This window comes from Podarcis muralis, chromosome 1 (genome assembly GCF_964188315.1).
Source record: "Podarcis muralis chromosome 1, rPodMur119.hap1.1, whole genome shotgun sequence".
Taxonomy (NCBI): Eukaryota; Metazoa; Chordata; class Lepidosauria; order Squamata; family Lacertidae; genus Podarcis; species Podarcis muralis.
In genome coordinates, this window is record NC_135655.1 from 35,742,618 (window position 1) to 35,758,483 (window position 15,866).

General features: G+C 37.3%; 1 protein-coding gene across 12 annotated transcripts in view; it reads left to right on the plus strand.

The window, feature by feature from the left end:
• HECTD1 (HECT domain E3 ubiquitin protein ligase 1) overlaps positions 1-15,866 on the plus strand; it is a 61,618-nt gene that overhangs the window by 10,739 nt on the left and 35,013 nt on the right. For 7 of the 12 annotated variants that reach the window (XM_077926154.1, XM_028721195.2, XM_077926166.1 and 4 more), the window contains exons 2-13: positions 1,927-2,193; positions 7,247-7,481; positions 8,356-8,583; positions 9,591-9,872; positions 10,550-10,838; positions 11,047-11,123; positions 11,211-11,309; positions 11,942-12,056; positions 12,901-13,075; positions 13,436-13,574; positions 14,039-14,209; positions 14,838-15,060. In XM_077926154.1, the coding sequence (XP_077782280.1) occupies positions 2,054-2,193; positions 7,247-7,481; positions 8,356-8,583; positions 9,591-9,872; positions 10,550-10,838; positions 11,047-11,123; positions 11,211-11,309; positions 11,942-12,056; positions 12,901-13,075; positions 13,436-13,574; positions 14,039-14,209; positions 14,838-15,060 (2,173 nt within the window). In that variant the 5' untranslated portion in view covers positions 1,927-2,053. The remainder of the gene's footprint in view (positions 1-1,926; positions 2,194-7,246; positions 7,482-8,355; positions 8,584-9,590; positions 9,873-10,549; positions 10,839-11,046; positions 11,124-11,210; positions 11,310-11,941; positions 12,057-12,900; positions 13,076-13,435; positions 13,575-14,038; positions 14,210-14,837; positions 15,061-15,866) is intronic. The other 5 variants (XM_028721203.2, XM_077926178.1, XM_028721247.2 and 2 more) reach the window with 2 other exon arrangements.

Genomic DNA, 15,866 nt, shown 5'->3' on the forward strand with positions numbered 1-15,866 from the left:
TTCATAGGATTCTGTGGGTCAGGGTTTTGACTGACATACCCACAGAATGTCTCCCTTTGTCCTTCACTGTGGATGATTGTTTCTGCCTGTGGAATAGCAGTGGCAGTAGACATCATTTCTCTGCTCACTGAGAAGGTCTAGAGGATCTGGACAGCTTTCTTGGGAGTTTAGGGTATGTTCTGTTAGAAAGATGTAGCTGTGAGCTCAGTGAAACTTTTAAGTAAATATGAATTGGCTTGGGCTGAAGCTGTGGGTAGTGCAGTCCAAAAGAGTGCTCCTAGTGTAGCCTGTAGTTGCCACATTTGTTGGTATCTCATCACTGATATACATACCTCTTCTGTTACAAATAGGCAGTCTGTTAGTGGGATGTTTGTGTCAAGGTGAATGAAAACAGCAACAATCGGAATTCTTTAAACCAAAATTTATTAGGGTAATAGTCAGTGTTGGTTATATTCAGAGTAGACTCATTGTAACTTATGGACAAGTACATTGATTGCATTGAGTCTACTCTAAGTAATATTGGATATCACACTAACTTTATTTCCTTAAATATTTAAGGAATATTTGGTCATAATTAGCAATATTATGGCAGCAGAAAAAGTTCCTTCTTAGTCTTTAGGATTCATTTTAATCATTATGTGGTCACAACTTGAATCTTGGAGGGGATCATTATGTCAGTACCTTATAGCCTAAGAGGAAGATAAAAAATGCTTCAGTAGATGTTCCAGTTGTAAAAAAACAACAACTTGATTATTATTTAGGAAGAGGATGTTAGTTCTTGAACTGCTAGTGTTCCGTTTTCCCTTTACAACCATAGTCATTTCTTACAAGGTATAATTACAACATCAACAAATGAATGCATCGTTTTAGATACAAGCACTGATGCAGTACTGGAACATTGTGATTGTGACATTTTGCTGGTGTTGCCCTTTTTGGAACTACTGGGCTTGATGCTGCCACCTTCGCATAATCAACCTATGTGTTGTATGCAAAGCTCTAACATGATGAATGAAAAGATATAAAGAAGATTAAAAGTTAGGGCAGAAAAGCATATCAAATTACTGGGAACCACTATTAATTTTTTTATGCATCAGGCTTCCTCTAACTAAAATCCTTAGGTTTCAGTACTATTTCTGTATCCTTGGGTGATCAGGCACTTTTACAGCCCTGGATAAATTATTTTAATAACATGAGTAATGTTTAATATCTGAGTACTGTTCCAATTACAGTGGTACCTCGGGTTAAGTACTTAATTCGTTCCGGAGGTCCGTACTTAACCTGAAACTGTCCTTAACCTGAAGCACTACTTTAGCTAATGGTGCCTCCTGCTGCTGCTGCGCCGCAGGAGCACAATTTATGTTCTCATCCTGAAGCAAAGTTCTTAACCTGAAGCACTGTTTCTGTGTTAGCAGAGTCTGTAACCTGAAGTGTATGTAACCCGAGGTACCACTGTTTACTACATCTTTGGGCAGCACACACACACACACACTTTTATATAGTGATATTTTTAAACATGTTTCTAGTTGTTATGGCTGCAATGATAACCTTGAAACTGTTTTAGCAGTGCCTTGTGAAATATCCCAACACAAGACCAATTCTGTTGGTAAAGGATGACACTGTGCAGCACTTTTTCAGTGATTAGCACAAAGAAAATAAAGTATACTAAATCATCAGATATAATCTATTGTGCATAGTTTATCCTGACTGCAAGACTTAGGTTACTGTGGTACACATTTATTTCCAAAGTGTGCATATTTTTTTGCAGTAAGTATCTGCTTGACAATTCTACACATATACTCAGAAATAAATTCCAATCAGTTCAATCTATGTATAGAATTGCAGCATAAAAATGTTGTGATACAGTTGGGAAGCACAATTTAAAATTTGACTGTACACCTCTTGATGGATTGCTTTTTCTTTTTTTAGGCGAAGACTACAGGAACCTGGGATCTTTGCAGAGTGGAAGATTTTTTGCACTCAAGTTATTCTGACCATATTTTAAAAATATTTTTGGGTTACTTTTTAATTTAAGAAAAGGCAGCTCTTTAAAATCATGGCAGATGTGGACCCAGATACATTGCTCGAGTGGCTGCAGATGGGGCAAGGAGATGAAAGAGACATGCAACTAATAGCTCTGGAGCAGTTATGTATGCTGCTTTTGATGTCTGACAATGTGGATCGATGCTTTGAAACGTAAGTAAATTTTTATTTTCATAATTTCATGCAGGCTTACATCTGATCAATTTCATCCACATCAAGCTGAAATACTGCTGTTTGAATCTGTTAACTAGTGTTTCTAGGCAGACTTGAGCAATCCATTGACACCTGTAGTGATCATTAAAAGAAGTAAAAAAAGAGCAGCTGTAGCACTATCTGTTTTAACATCAGGTTTGTACTCTTGTTAAAGGCGTGTTTCTTCTGGAGGCAGCTGGACTAATTTCCTTCTTGGGAGCTTGCTTGCTGCTTTTAGCATGCGTGCAGATCCTTGGGTATAAGAAAAACATCTGCATTACAGCTTTTGCTGTAATCATATGGATCTATTGGGGGGCGGAAGATAATTTTAATTAAGTGTGTTTCCAAAAAAGGTGACAGAGGCAAGATCATTTTTAAAAGATCAGTTTTTCATTTCAAGTTCTTCTAATTCTTTATGTTCTGAAATATTTAAGATTAGTGTTCGGTTCAGTTACTGTTAACTTTAAAACTTAGCAGAGGGTTTCAGCTGTGCCCTGACTAAATAACAATTATAAAATGTTGCAGCTGTTAGCAGAAATAGATTTTAGTACTAACCTTAGAAATTATGGGTCATAGTGGACAAGTTTGTTTTATAGTGCTTATACCATATCTTAATGTTTTAAAACATGATTCTCTTCTGAGAAGCTGAACTGAAAGTTAATAATTTTTAATGTCTCTAAATTGTGTCATTTGTTGTGGATGACTGGAAACTATTATTAAATAAGATACCTTTACTTATTGATACATAAGGAGAGAACTGTGGAGATTTCATAAGGTGCCTTTTGTTTTTGAGATTAATAGGATTTTTTCTTTCCTTCAAGAGCTCGTAATTGTTATTAGAACAATATTGCTTTAAAAGTTTTTCTTCTGAGCAGTAAACTGCTTTTTATTATGAACTAGAAAAGTTTCCCAGTTGTAATGAAATACATCTGCCAAGAGTAAGTAAACCCTTTGTTGTGACCAGAGAGCTTAAGAAACCACAAATTTTAGGGGGGAAATGGTAGCATGAATGCCTTGCCTGTTCTTGAGCCCCTATGTCTATTAGTTCTGGAACCATATTTTACCTAAAGTCAAGGAAAATGGAACATCTTTGCTATTTAAAAGTATGTTACTATGACTGAGAGCCATAAACCACAAACTTAAAATTAGCGAGATGGACACTGGAGATGCACTCTGGTCCTTAGTGGACTTAACTAGTTTAAAGACAACCACTTTGGTATATAGGTTAGAAATTTGTTTGTAAAACTGTTGACTTTCAAAAAGCATTTTACAGGTAGTGATGTTCATTTCAGTCCTTCTGTCCTGTTAATATTAGTTGGTAGTGTTAAGTCACCTTTCTGTGACTGTGATTCAGGGAGCTTGATCATTAGTCATCACATTTTTTTCACAATAACACTTCAGAAAGTTTTAAATACTATATATACTTTGATGCATTTGCCACTGAATTTTAAAATGATTGCTTCCGCCCTATGTTTTTAGCTTTTTATTTTAGCTGTAAGTAAGCAGCCTTGGGTCCCTGTCCAGGAAACCATCAGGATATAAATAAATATAAACAATAAAAATATCCAGTGTTAGTCATACTTTGAATAGACTTGGTGGGAGAAATTCATTGTAGCTCTGTGGCAATTGTTCCATCAGCATAAGCATTTCAGCTAGTTAGAATGACTCCCTCCCACTGCACTGTTCTGGGGATTCTTTTGACATGCACCAAGCCAATTTGGGGAGGAGGGGGGAAGTCTTTGCACAGACTTCTGTTAGAGGGATTTGTTAGTTGGATATCGCCCTCAGAGTTTTAACCACAGAGTTAGAATTTATAGTTGAAGTTGTGCAGAACCATCTTTATTAAATTACCATAGTAAAATGGTTATGGGTAACATTGGTGCATGGTGTTTCCTGTCAATTTGCTACTCTGTTTGTAAATTTCAGAAATCTTTAAATTTCCCTCTCTATTAAAACTAATTGTGACACTGGATTCATTTGTTAGGTAAATAACAACTCAGGATTATTATTTTTTAGTTTTTTTGTCTTTTTCTGTGGGGTAATGTTATTTATCTTGTATATGTTTCATGATGTGTATGTGTATTTTGTCTCTGTTTTAAAGTATATTCCTTGCTAAAATGAGCAGCCCTGCTCAGGCATTGAATTCTATGTGTTCCTAGGCTTGTCTGTGCTTCTATTTATATGTATACGTGAACATGCAATTTGCATGTTTACCCACAGAAAAGGAGGGTGGAATCTTTCATCTGGAGACAGTTACACACAATAGGGGTGATTGCACCAGGTTAATGCTATTTTACCAATGTTAATATGCTATTGCTTGCTTGGAGTAATTGGCAAGAACGGGAGGCAGTGGAAGACAGGAGTGCCTGGCGTGCTCTGGTCTATGGGGTCACGAAGAGTCGGACACGACTAAACAACAACAACAACAAATAAATTTAAAAATAAATGTGAATAATATAGTATTTACTTAGGTTGAATTGTGGATGGTGAGTAAAATGGTTTTGCTGTTTGAGGCAACAAATGCGGTGTTACAGAGTAGCAAGATGGTTGGCTAGTCACTACAAGTTATTACAGTGGTGCCCCGCAAGACGAAAAACTCGCTAGACGAAAGGGTTTTCCGTTTTTTCAGTCATTCCGCAAGACGAGTTTCCCTATGGGCTTGCTTCGCAAGACGAAACGTCTTGCGAGTTTGTTTCCTTTTTCTTAAAGCCGCTAAGCCGCTAATAGCCGTGCTTCGCAAGACGAAAAAACCGCAAGACGAAGAGACTCGCGGAACGGATTAATTTCGTCTTCCGAGGCACCACTGTACCCAGGTTACCCAGACTCATGTTTCTTGAACAAAACTTTACAGTACTTAAATTCTTCCTATGGCAGCAATGGAAATGGACAGAATGGAGAGTTGCCATATGTGGAGAGGGACAGGCTCTAGGGATTCAGTAGGGCTGCAGGTAGAATAAAGATTTAATTTATGGAATTTCTAAACTTTCCACTTAATGCTTACTGCCTCTTCCAGGCAAATTGGTTCCACTGTATCTCCAGGCATCTTCAAAACATTCTGGGTGGTGGCTTGTGGCAGCTCATGTATGGGCTGTTCTGAATGGTGGGCGGGCACATACAAAACTCCGGAGAAGCCACCCTATAGAGGAAGTACAAAATAGTTCCATGGAAGGTATATTGTGTGAAACAGCCTTTAGAAAGGTAGAATGGTGATGATAGTGAAACATATTGCTGATTAATTTCACATTTTTTCTCAATATTATACCTCTTTTCTTACCACAGTTGTAATTTGAGTGATTATTTTGTATCTATTTGAATTGGAGTATGTGCAAAAAACTTGATTCACTTATCTTGCTGCCATTTCATTACAAAATTTAAAGGCATTTAGCTCCTTAATTTATTTGATCTTTTCCAAGTTCAAAGTTTTTAAAGAAAAAGGTTTTATTGCTTTAGGCAAAGCAATTTTCTGTGCACAATCATTATTGTGGAATGAAAACTCAGAATTGAGTAGACAAATCTGATTATGGAGTGAACATACAGAATAACACAAACATGCGCTTCTTGTGTCATAATCATAATTTATTTAGTGTTCTAGCAGTCCAGGAAGGAATGCAGGAAAACTGCCTTATACTGACTCAGACCATTCATCCTTGTAGCTCACTGCTGTCTACATTGACTAGCAAGTGGTTATCCAGGGTTCTTGCCCAGCCCCACCTGAATGTAAGATCCATCTTGAGAGATCCTACTCTACCTGCCCCTGCCAAATGCATTTGAGTCCCTTTTAGTTCTGGTTATAGAATAGCCTTTCCAGGGAGTCTGGTACAATTTTTGTAGTATTTTAAGCACTGAGTGAAGAGCTTTCCATTCACGTAGGGCTTTTACATATTTTTGTTAGGCTGTGCTTCATTTTAAATTCATTTTAATTTTGGGGGTGCAAGTTCTTTTTTAAAAAACCCCAGATGTATAGTTTTACTCTTTAATGGGTTTATGGTTTCCACTATAGTTCAACTTTTTAAAAACTTACTTATTGTAACTCACCTAGAGAACTTTGTTAAGTGGAGGCAGACAATGTCATAATAAATACCAGAAAGTGCTGGGATTGAACATGGACCTTCTGCATTCAAAGCATGTACTCTACTGTTCAGCTATGGCACCCCCCCCCCAATATTTAGTGCATGACAATATCCAACACACACACACACACACACACACACACACTTGATCTTGAACCTATTATTCAACCTAGGCAAGGAGGAGAACTGACCATTATCCTCATTAAGGCAAGCCTTCATGTACTCAAAGATTTATCAAGTTAGTATGTCATATGTATAAGAAGGCAATAATTTAACAGTATCCAGACAAAATAACTGAAATCTGTCAAAATATGTTTCAGATGTACAGAGTGGTCTCATTTGTCTTTTGCTTGTAGTGGTTTGAATTACTTGATTTTGACTTTTAATGGAGGTTTACTATGTAACTGAAATTAAAGCATAGGTCCTCTGTAAGTTCAGGAAAACATACACAAAAATATTTTCACATACTGTACAGGCTTTTAACTAGTTTAGATTTCCTTTTCCATTCCGGATATAGATGGTGTGCTTATAACTAGAATATATGTCTAAAGTTGTGGATATTGGTTTGGGTCCAAAGTTTTTTGTGTAAGTCGAAGGCAGTTATGCACTTGCAGGAAGGTCCCTCCAATTGTTAACTGTTCTGTTTTCATTGTGTAGTCTCCTGTGCCACTAGTATCTTACAGAGGGTCAGCCAACTATTAGGAACAAGGGCAAGTGTTCTGTTCATCAAACTGAAATTAGTATTGAAGCCCATAACTGTGACCCCAGAACAGTTTGTAATCATTTTATTTTGTCTTGATGTTAATTCTAAACAGTGGCTCATAGAATCTTTCATAGAATTGTAGAGTTGGAAGGGACCCTGAGACCCCCTGCAATGGTGAAGATCACAGAAATGTATATGGAAATGTGTATGTTAGTGATGAGTAATCTGTCTCTTCTTGCAGATGTCCCCCTCGTACCTTTTTGCCAGCACTGTGCAAAATATTCCTTGATGAAAGTGCTCCTGACAATGTATTGGAGGTAACAGCTCGTGCTATAACTTATTATTTGGATGTATCAGCGGAATGCACTCGACGGATTGTGGGAGTGGATGGTGCTATCAAAGCACTTTGTAATCGTTTAGTAGTTGTTGAGCTTAACAACAGAACCAGCAGAGACTTGGCTGAGCAGTGTGTAAAGGTATGGTGTATTGATTTTCCTTCATCACAGAAAACAAAGCTCCATAATAAGAAAATGTTTTTATAATAGTTGTCTACTTACAAGACCAGGACAGAATTGCTTTAAATTTTGATATCTTAAGCAAAACAATAAAACTTCTGCAAAAATATACCCTTATCCCAAACAGTCTCAAGTAGATGGCTTAGTGGACAAATTGTCTTGAAAAGTGGGAAATCTCATTGCATTTCCACAATTGCTATTAACATTATTTTTAAAAACCTGCGTGAGATCCTGTTTGTGGATCTTCTGCAACGTATCTTGCTTGGCGCATAGATATTTGAACCTTGAGACTGCTAAAGTCATATATGACATAGCCCGTTAAAACTCATATGTCTTATCCAGTTACCTTAGGCTTCTGTATCTTCCAGACACAAACTGCTTCTGGTGTTCTAATATTAGATATGCATAACACTTTTTTAAACTGGGCCCTGTTCCGTTGTTAGAAAACTGTAAATGTGTAGGAGGCGCATGCCTGTGTGCTCCAGTTCCGCCCCCCCCCCACTTGCCAAGTTGAGCTTCAAGGTCTGAAAAGAGCTTGTATGTGTGTCAGCACAGGGCTCCTGATCATGGATTCACACATGCTTACAAACTCCCTTCAGATCTTTCTGTTCAACAGGGTAATGTTGGGGTGGAGGGGCAGGGCCAGCATACACAGCCCCCTATCTGTTACATGATTATAGCTTTTTTGGCACCATGAGAGGTTTAATGCATTCATACTGATGATTTTGATCAATAATATTTTTAAATAAAAAGTGAATAAGCACTAGGAGAATTGAATTGGAAAGAATGCATGCTTTGTTGTAGGATTGTCTGTGTAATTCCATTTTCATTCTAGGTGTTGGAACTCATCTGTACCCGTGAATCAGGCGCTGTGTTTGAAGCAGGGGGGTTGAACTGTGTGTTGACATTTATTCGTGACAGTGGGCACCTGGTTCATAAAGATACGTTGCATTCTGCTATGGCTGTAGTATCCAGACTCTGTGGAAAAATGGAACCTCAAGATTCCTCATTAGAAATTTGTGTTGAATCCCTCTCCAGTCTGTTAAAACATGAAGACCATCAGGTAAACAATTTAGAATATGTAATTGAAAAAGCACTGTAAATAGGTTACTCCAGAATTGAGAACTGTATAACAAATATTACAAAGAATTTAGTTCATATTGCCAGCACTGGCTAGTGCAAGTAAACAGTTGTATGGTAGTAGGATGTATGGTAGTAGGATTAATTTCAAGTAGCATGAAATCCTTGGCTCTAATGTAACTTTTAATTTTTATTCCTATGGGGAATTAGAGGGATTGCAGTTGGCTTTTTGGCTTTTTTATGGAAACGGGAAGGAAAAAAATGTTCTTTTTTACATGGGGAAGTTATATTTTACTCATGGTGATCAGTAAACAGTTATCTGTTTACACTTTGTGCTTTAATTTAATTTCACATAGAGTGAAATTAAAGCCAAAGAGTTGCACAAATGAAACCTTTGGGACTGCCATAGAACCTGCCTAATTTTTATGCAAACTCTTGCAATCTTTTGTGGAAGTATTCATGGAAAAGCACTAGCTGCTATTTAAGCTTAAGATCGCGCACATTGTATCTCCTCCCCATTTTATCTTCACATAAATCCTGGGAGGTAGAAGAGAAAATGATGTCAAAGGTCATCAGTGAGCTTTGTGGCTGAATGCAGATTTGAGCCTGGGTCTCCTGTGTTTTAGTCTGATACTTTTTACCACTATACCACAGTAACTCTCCAATGAGGATTTGTGGTATTCTTTCTTAGGTGCTAGGATTTGCACTTGAACAGTTGTGTGGATGCTTTTTTGGGTCAGAGATTATTCATCCCACATATATCTTAACGTAATGCTGTGTCTCATTTCCCCAATTACAATCCCTATTTAGGACTTGCATTAGAAAATGACTGTTGTCGTAAAAGAAATAATGCATAGCTAAAAATGTATAGAAGCTGTGGATTGATATGAAACGGTGTTCTTGTATAATTTACTAAATGTCAATATTGATGCTTTTACTTTAAATTTTCTGTCTTTCAAATCTTTTTAATTATATGATTTGTTCCTTCAGGTTTCAGATGGTGCACTGCGTTGTTTTGCTTCGTTGGCTGACCGATTTACACGCCGTGGAGTTGATCCAGCGCCATTAGCCAAACATGGACTAACTGAGGAGCTATTATCTCGAATGGCTGCAGCAGGTGGCACAGCTTCAGGACCATCTTCAGCCTGTAAACCTGGCCGGAGTAGCACAGGAGCACCATCTGCAACTGCAGATTCCAAATTAAGTAACCAGGTGTCAACTATTGTAAGCCTGTTATCAACACTCTGCAGAGGATCTCCAGTAGTAACACATGTAAGAATTTCTTTGTTAAATATCTAATTTTTTTAAAAAAATTAAGCTTTACTTCTTGGCAAATATTGTATGTATGTTCTTTGTTTCTTTAATTTTCTGTCATCATAAATAAGAATTAATTTATGTAGACCTTCGTTTATTTCACATTCTAAAATCCTTAAAATGTTAATAGTTACTGCTACATTTGAACTTTGCTTATACAGTGGTACCTCGCAAGACAGAAAACTCGCTAGACGAAAGGGTTTTTTGTTTTTTGAGCTGCTTCGCAAGACGATTTTCCCTATGGGCTTGCTTCGCAAGACGGAAACGTCTTGCAAGTTTGTTTCCATTTTCTTAACACCATTAACACAGTTGCGACTTGACTTTGAGGAGCAACTCATAGAACGCGGTGTGGTAGCCCTTTCTGAGGTTTTTTAAGACTTTGGTGATTTTTGAAGCTTTTCCAAAGCTTTCCTGACACCGTGCTTCGCAAGATGAAAAAAATCGCAAGGCGACAAAACTCGCGGAACGAATTAATTTCGTCTTGCGAGGCACCACTGTACTCCCTCCCTCAGCTCCTTTGGGAGGAAGGATGCAATGTAAATTGAAATAATAATCAATAATAAAAAATTTTTATATGGAGATGCAATCCCTTTCTCATTGGATTTTCTAAAGTCCTGTATATTTTTATTGTTCAGACTTTTAATTATTTCCAGGATCTCCTAAGATCTGAGCTTCCAGATTCTATAGAAAGTGCATTGCAGGGTGATGAAAGATGTGTACTTGATACCATGCGTTTGGTAGATCTTCTTTTGGTGCTACTGTTTGAAGGACGGAAAGCCTTGCCAAAGTCTAGTGCTGGATCTACAGGCAGAATCCCAGGATTGCGTAGACTTGATAGTACTGGAGACCGTTCCCATCGGCAGCTGATAGATTGCATCCGCAGCAAAGATACCGATGCCCTAATAGATGCTATTGACACAGGTGGTAAGCAAATGACCTCTATTTGACATTGTAATTTCTAGTTTGCTTCTTAATGTTTATCTCTATAATGGATGGGCACTAAGAATAATATTTTTGTTGAAAATTATTTTTAGCTTGTTTGATATGCAGGGTAGAATACTGAGACTTAACATTTTGTTTTCATTTATATCGTTGCAAACATATAATGACACTTTCTTTTCCACTCCTCTAGCTTTTGAAGCAAATTTTATGGATGATGTAGGACAAACTCTCTTAAACTGGTCCTCTGCTTTTGGAACTCAGGAAATGGTAAACAAGGAAAAGAAACATTATTTTGATTTTCTGCATAAAGGAAATGGTACAAGTAAAAATAAACTGTTGCTCATCTGTAAACAGGTCGAATTTCTCTGTGAACGAGGTGCTGATGTTAATAGGGGTCAACGGTCATCATCCTTACATTATGCAGCATGTTTTGGAAGACCTCAGGTAGCAAAGGTGATTTTTAAATATTTATCTTTTCTATCATAACAAATCATTCCATCCCTTATCAGCATTTAGACCAGCTGAAGTATGTCTTTTTTAAAAGTGTCCTGTCCCTTAATACTTCATGTTTGGCATATGTGATTTTTATTTTTTGGAAACACATTTATTTAGTGTGTGTTTGTGCCCTTGGCAAATAAGAAAGTTGTGCAAAACTCTTCACAAAAACATAACAATGTAACATATCTCACCATCTCAATAGCTGCCTTCAGACAACCCTCAATGATCTGGATTATTTTGAGCAAGAGCAGTGTATATGTCCTCCCTTCTGTAAAGCATTCCTTAGTTTTTGAAACAAAATTCAGTTTGCCATGATGTCTGAACCAGCAAATTAGTAGGAGTACTTACTCCAAACTAGAATCAATTCTGGTTTGGAGCAATAATTCAAACTGTAGCCAGCTGGTTTAGATATCACAACATACTGTGATTTGATTCAAATAGTAAGTAAGGGATGGTGCCCTTTAGGAGAGGGAGGGAGGAAGTCATTAATCTGTTCTGTCCATAGTCAGAGGAACCTAAATTGTACCATTGACATACTGAGTAGCTTTTTTATTCCAGTAATTCTGGTAATAATAACTTGCTTTTAGACTCTCTTGCGACATGGTGCCAATCCAGATTTGAGAGATGAAGATGGAAAGACTCCTTTGGACAAAGCTCGTGAAAGAGGGCACAGTGAAGTAGTGGCTATTCTTCAATCTCCAGGTTAGTGTAAAAAGATTCCAGGCAGTTTTTGTCATAGTAAAGCATTGGTTGAATTTAAGTTGAATTTAATAAGGTAGAATTCAATCCGTGCCATAAGATAGCAATTTTTTTGAAAAAAATATACTGCTGAAATGTTAAGAGTTTGATTATTTATTACCAGTTTTTCTTGAAATAAACAGACTGCATTCAGCAATAAGCTCACTGTTGCCCTGTTTCAAAACAAATGGAACTAGTATAAGAGATTGTTTTTTCATGTAGCTATGACAGCCGAACGTCCAGGAAAAAAATTGCATAATAGTCTGTGGCATAATATTTTCATGGGGAAATTTTCATGAGGCAGAATTGTAACAACAGCCTGACATAGCAGTGTCTTGTCTTGCTTCTTTCTGAAGCTTCACATGCAGCTATCAACTGCATGTATGAGCAGGCCAACTAAAACCCTGCTGTAGGAGCAAGCAGACAAAAACAAAACATTTTAGGCGGTGGATGAGGAGGAGAATGGGTTGGGTTACAACCCTCTTCACGTGATAGAGGCAGGAAGGCAAGGGTTTTTCTTTAAGATTCTTTGTACTTCTGTAAAACTTGGGGTTCCTCCAGAGTCTGCCAATACCTCTGCCTTTGCATGGACACTGCCTTTTCAACTATATAACCATGTGCATTCTTCCTCAAAGATAGGAAATAGAATATAAGATGTAGATCCTAATACTAGACAAATCTATAGTAGTCTATTGTGGAGATTCTTATCCTAGTCTGTATCTGCATTGGAAAGGAAATTGTTTATATACGGTTTCTTTAAAACAATTTAAAAACTCATAACATTGTTAATAGTGTTCTACAATTATAGGTGACTGGATGTGTCCAGTTAACAAAGGCGATGAAAAGAAAAAGAAAGATTCAAACAAAGATGAAGAAGAATCAAATGAGCCTAGAGGTGATCCAGAAATGGCACCAATATATTTGAAAAGACTGCTGCCTGTGTTTGCTCAAACTTTTCAACAAACTATGCTGCCTTCAATAAGGTACAAAGGGGAAAGGGCTGTGTGTACATGTGGAGATTCACACGCTATATTGTGTGGCTAGAATACTTTCAAGGCTCTGGATTTTCAAGAATGACCAAGCCAAAAGCAAAGCAAAATCTGGATGATTTATATTTGGTGGTATGTTGAATGGAATTCGAAAAACGCAAATCAGCAATGTCCCAACTCCAAGTCCAGCTTGTAGCTTGGCCAGAGTCAGAATATTTTGTTACCTGATGATAACAATAGACAGCATGTAAAGTGGGTAGCAATTCAATGCATTTACCAATGTGTTGTGATCTTCTAAGTATGTATGTTTCCCGTTTCATTCTTTAAAATATCATTTCTCTCTCTTTCTAAAAGGAAAGCAAGTCTTGCTCTCATTAGAAAAATGATTCATTTTTGTTCTGAAGCTCTTCTAAAAGAGGTTTGTGATTCTGATGCTGGGCATAATTTGCCTACTGTTCTGGTAGAGATCACTGCTACTGTTCTAGATCAAGAGGTAATTGTTATCTTTCTATTTATTTTATTTTCTAATGATATCAGTTTAGTTTTTATGTGTGGTGGAGCATTGAAATGCTTAGTTCAGGAAGTTACTGGAAGTTTAAGAACAAATTAGATGTGCCTCTGAATAGATTAGATTAAGTGGATTCAATATAAGAAGCAAAGAGATTGATTGTGGTGCTTCGTATAGAAATATCCCATTGGAATTGGGATTGATTGTGATTCCCTGTTGGGTGTACAGTAGGTTTGTTAATCTGTGAAATGTCCCTACATTTCTTGTCTCAGGAAGGATTACTTCTCAAAAATTAGACTTAACACTTTCCTGCAGTGGTATGGCCATGAGTGATTGCCTTTCTGTTGGGAGTGGTGGGTGTTAATTATGTAATAAATGTTTAACTGTACATCAAGATATACAGTGAATTACTGTACATCCCTATTATTTTACTTTGTGCAACTTTACAGGATGACGATGATGGCCACTTGCTAGCATTACAGATTATAAGAGATTTGGTTGATAAAGGAGGTGACCTGTTCTTGGATCAGCTCGCTAGGCTTGGTGTGATAAGTAAAGTTTCAACTTTGGCAGGACCAACCTCTGACGATGAGAATGAAGAAGAATCTAAACCAGAGAAAGTAAGTACGCAATATTTGAATATATATATGTCCCAACTGCTGTCTGGGATGCCTTAATGTGAATAAATATCAGTGAAAAGTACATTAAATTCTAGTAATGGGTTGCTGGACCTAATGTGTTAACACTCATTTAAGAAACTTTTTTGGTGCTGCAGTCTGTTGCCTTCTGCTTGGATAGGAGAGAAAAGGGCAAACTTTGTCTGTGTCTCTAGTATGTTTTTAAGATACAGTGGTACCTCGGGTTACATACACTTCAGGTTACAGACTCTGCTAACCCAGAAATAGTACCTCGGGTTAAGAACTTTGCTTCAGGATGAGAACAGAAATCATGCAGCTGGAGTGGGAGGCCCCATTAGCTAAAGTGGTGCTTTAGGTTAAGAACAGTTTCAGGTTAAGAACAGACCTCCGGAACGAATTAAGTACGTAACCAGAGGTACCACTGTACCAGTTTTTAAGTGTCTTTCTGTATATTGTATGCATTTTATGTATTGTATGTATATTGTATATTGAAATTCTAAGTGTTTCTGTAAGAATGTAGCCTGCAGGTATACCTGTTGCGTTTTACAATGTATTACCGATCCCTTAAGGAATTCCACAGCCAATGAATTTAAACTATCTTGCTTTACAGGAAGACGAACCTCAAGAAGATGCTAAAGAGTTGCAGCAGGGTAAACCCTATCACTGGAGAGACTGGTCAATCATTAGGGGAAGAGACTGCTTGTATATTTGGAGTGATTCTGCAGCTTTGGAGCTATCAAATGGTAGCAATGGCTGGTTCAGATTTATATTGGATGGGAAGCTAGCTACAATGTATTCCAGTGGCAGCCCTGAAGGAGGATCTGATAGTTCAGGTACAATGTTGTTCTCAACTAATACTTTAAAGATATCATAAGAATCTTACATTTTATATATTTGATTTTGAGACATTCTTTTTTACAGGAATTGGCTCACTAAATAGTAAAGGATGTAAACAGGTGGAAGGTGGTCAGTTTATTGTGATGCTTTTGTCAACTAGCATGTGACAGCAACTGACTTCTTTGTAACTGTGTTCAGTGAACATCTTAGCTTCATTCTGTCTTCATTTCTTTCCATGCATACTAATATTAGTCAAACAGTAATTAAAAGGCAATATTTAGTGGTAATCCACTGCATTTCAGGTAAAGGAAGTTGGAATGATGATGACGTGGCTTGCAACTTGCTAGCAGAATGAAATTGCATGTGTGTGAAAAGTGGTGCAAAGTTTCTCATCAGGTGGATCAGAACTGAGAAACTGAAAGACATTGAGCTAGAAGTTTCACATTGTACTTAAGCTATCTGTAGCTCTTCAACATAGTTGATATTGCTTGCTGCCACCTTTTCACTGCCAAGTGTGCAGTGAATTGTAAGATTGCTTTATTCCGTTGAACAATTGCTGTAATAGATCTTCTGATTCAAATTCTCAGGAAATTGCTTTTTCCAGTAGTGTGAGGCTGCAGGCTGGTTCTGATGCTTCGGTCAAAGCTTTTCTGTTCAGTTCTTAAACTCTACTTATTCATAAAATAGCTTTTTAATTATCTCATGCTAATTTTATCAGTTTTTAGATTTGGGGTGATAGAATTTAAAGCTATAGCAACATAAGGCTATAGCAACATAACTTGGCAGTATAATTTTCAGCTAT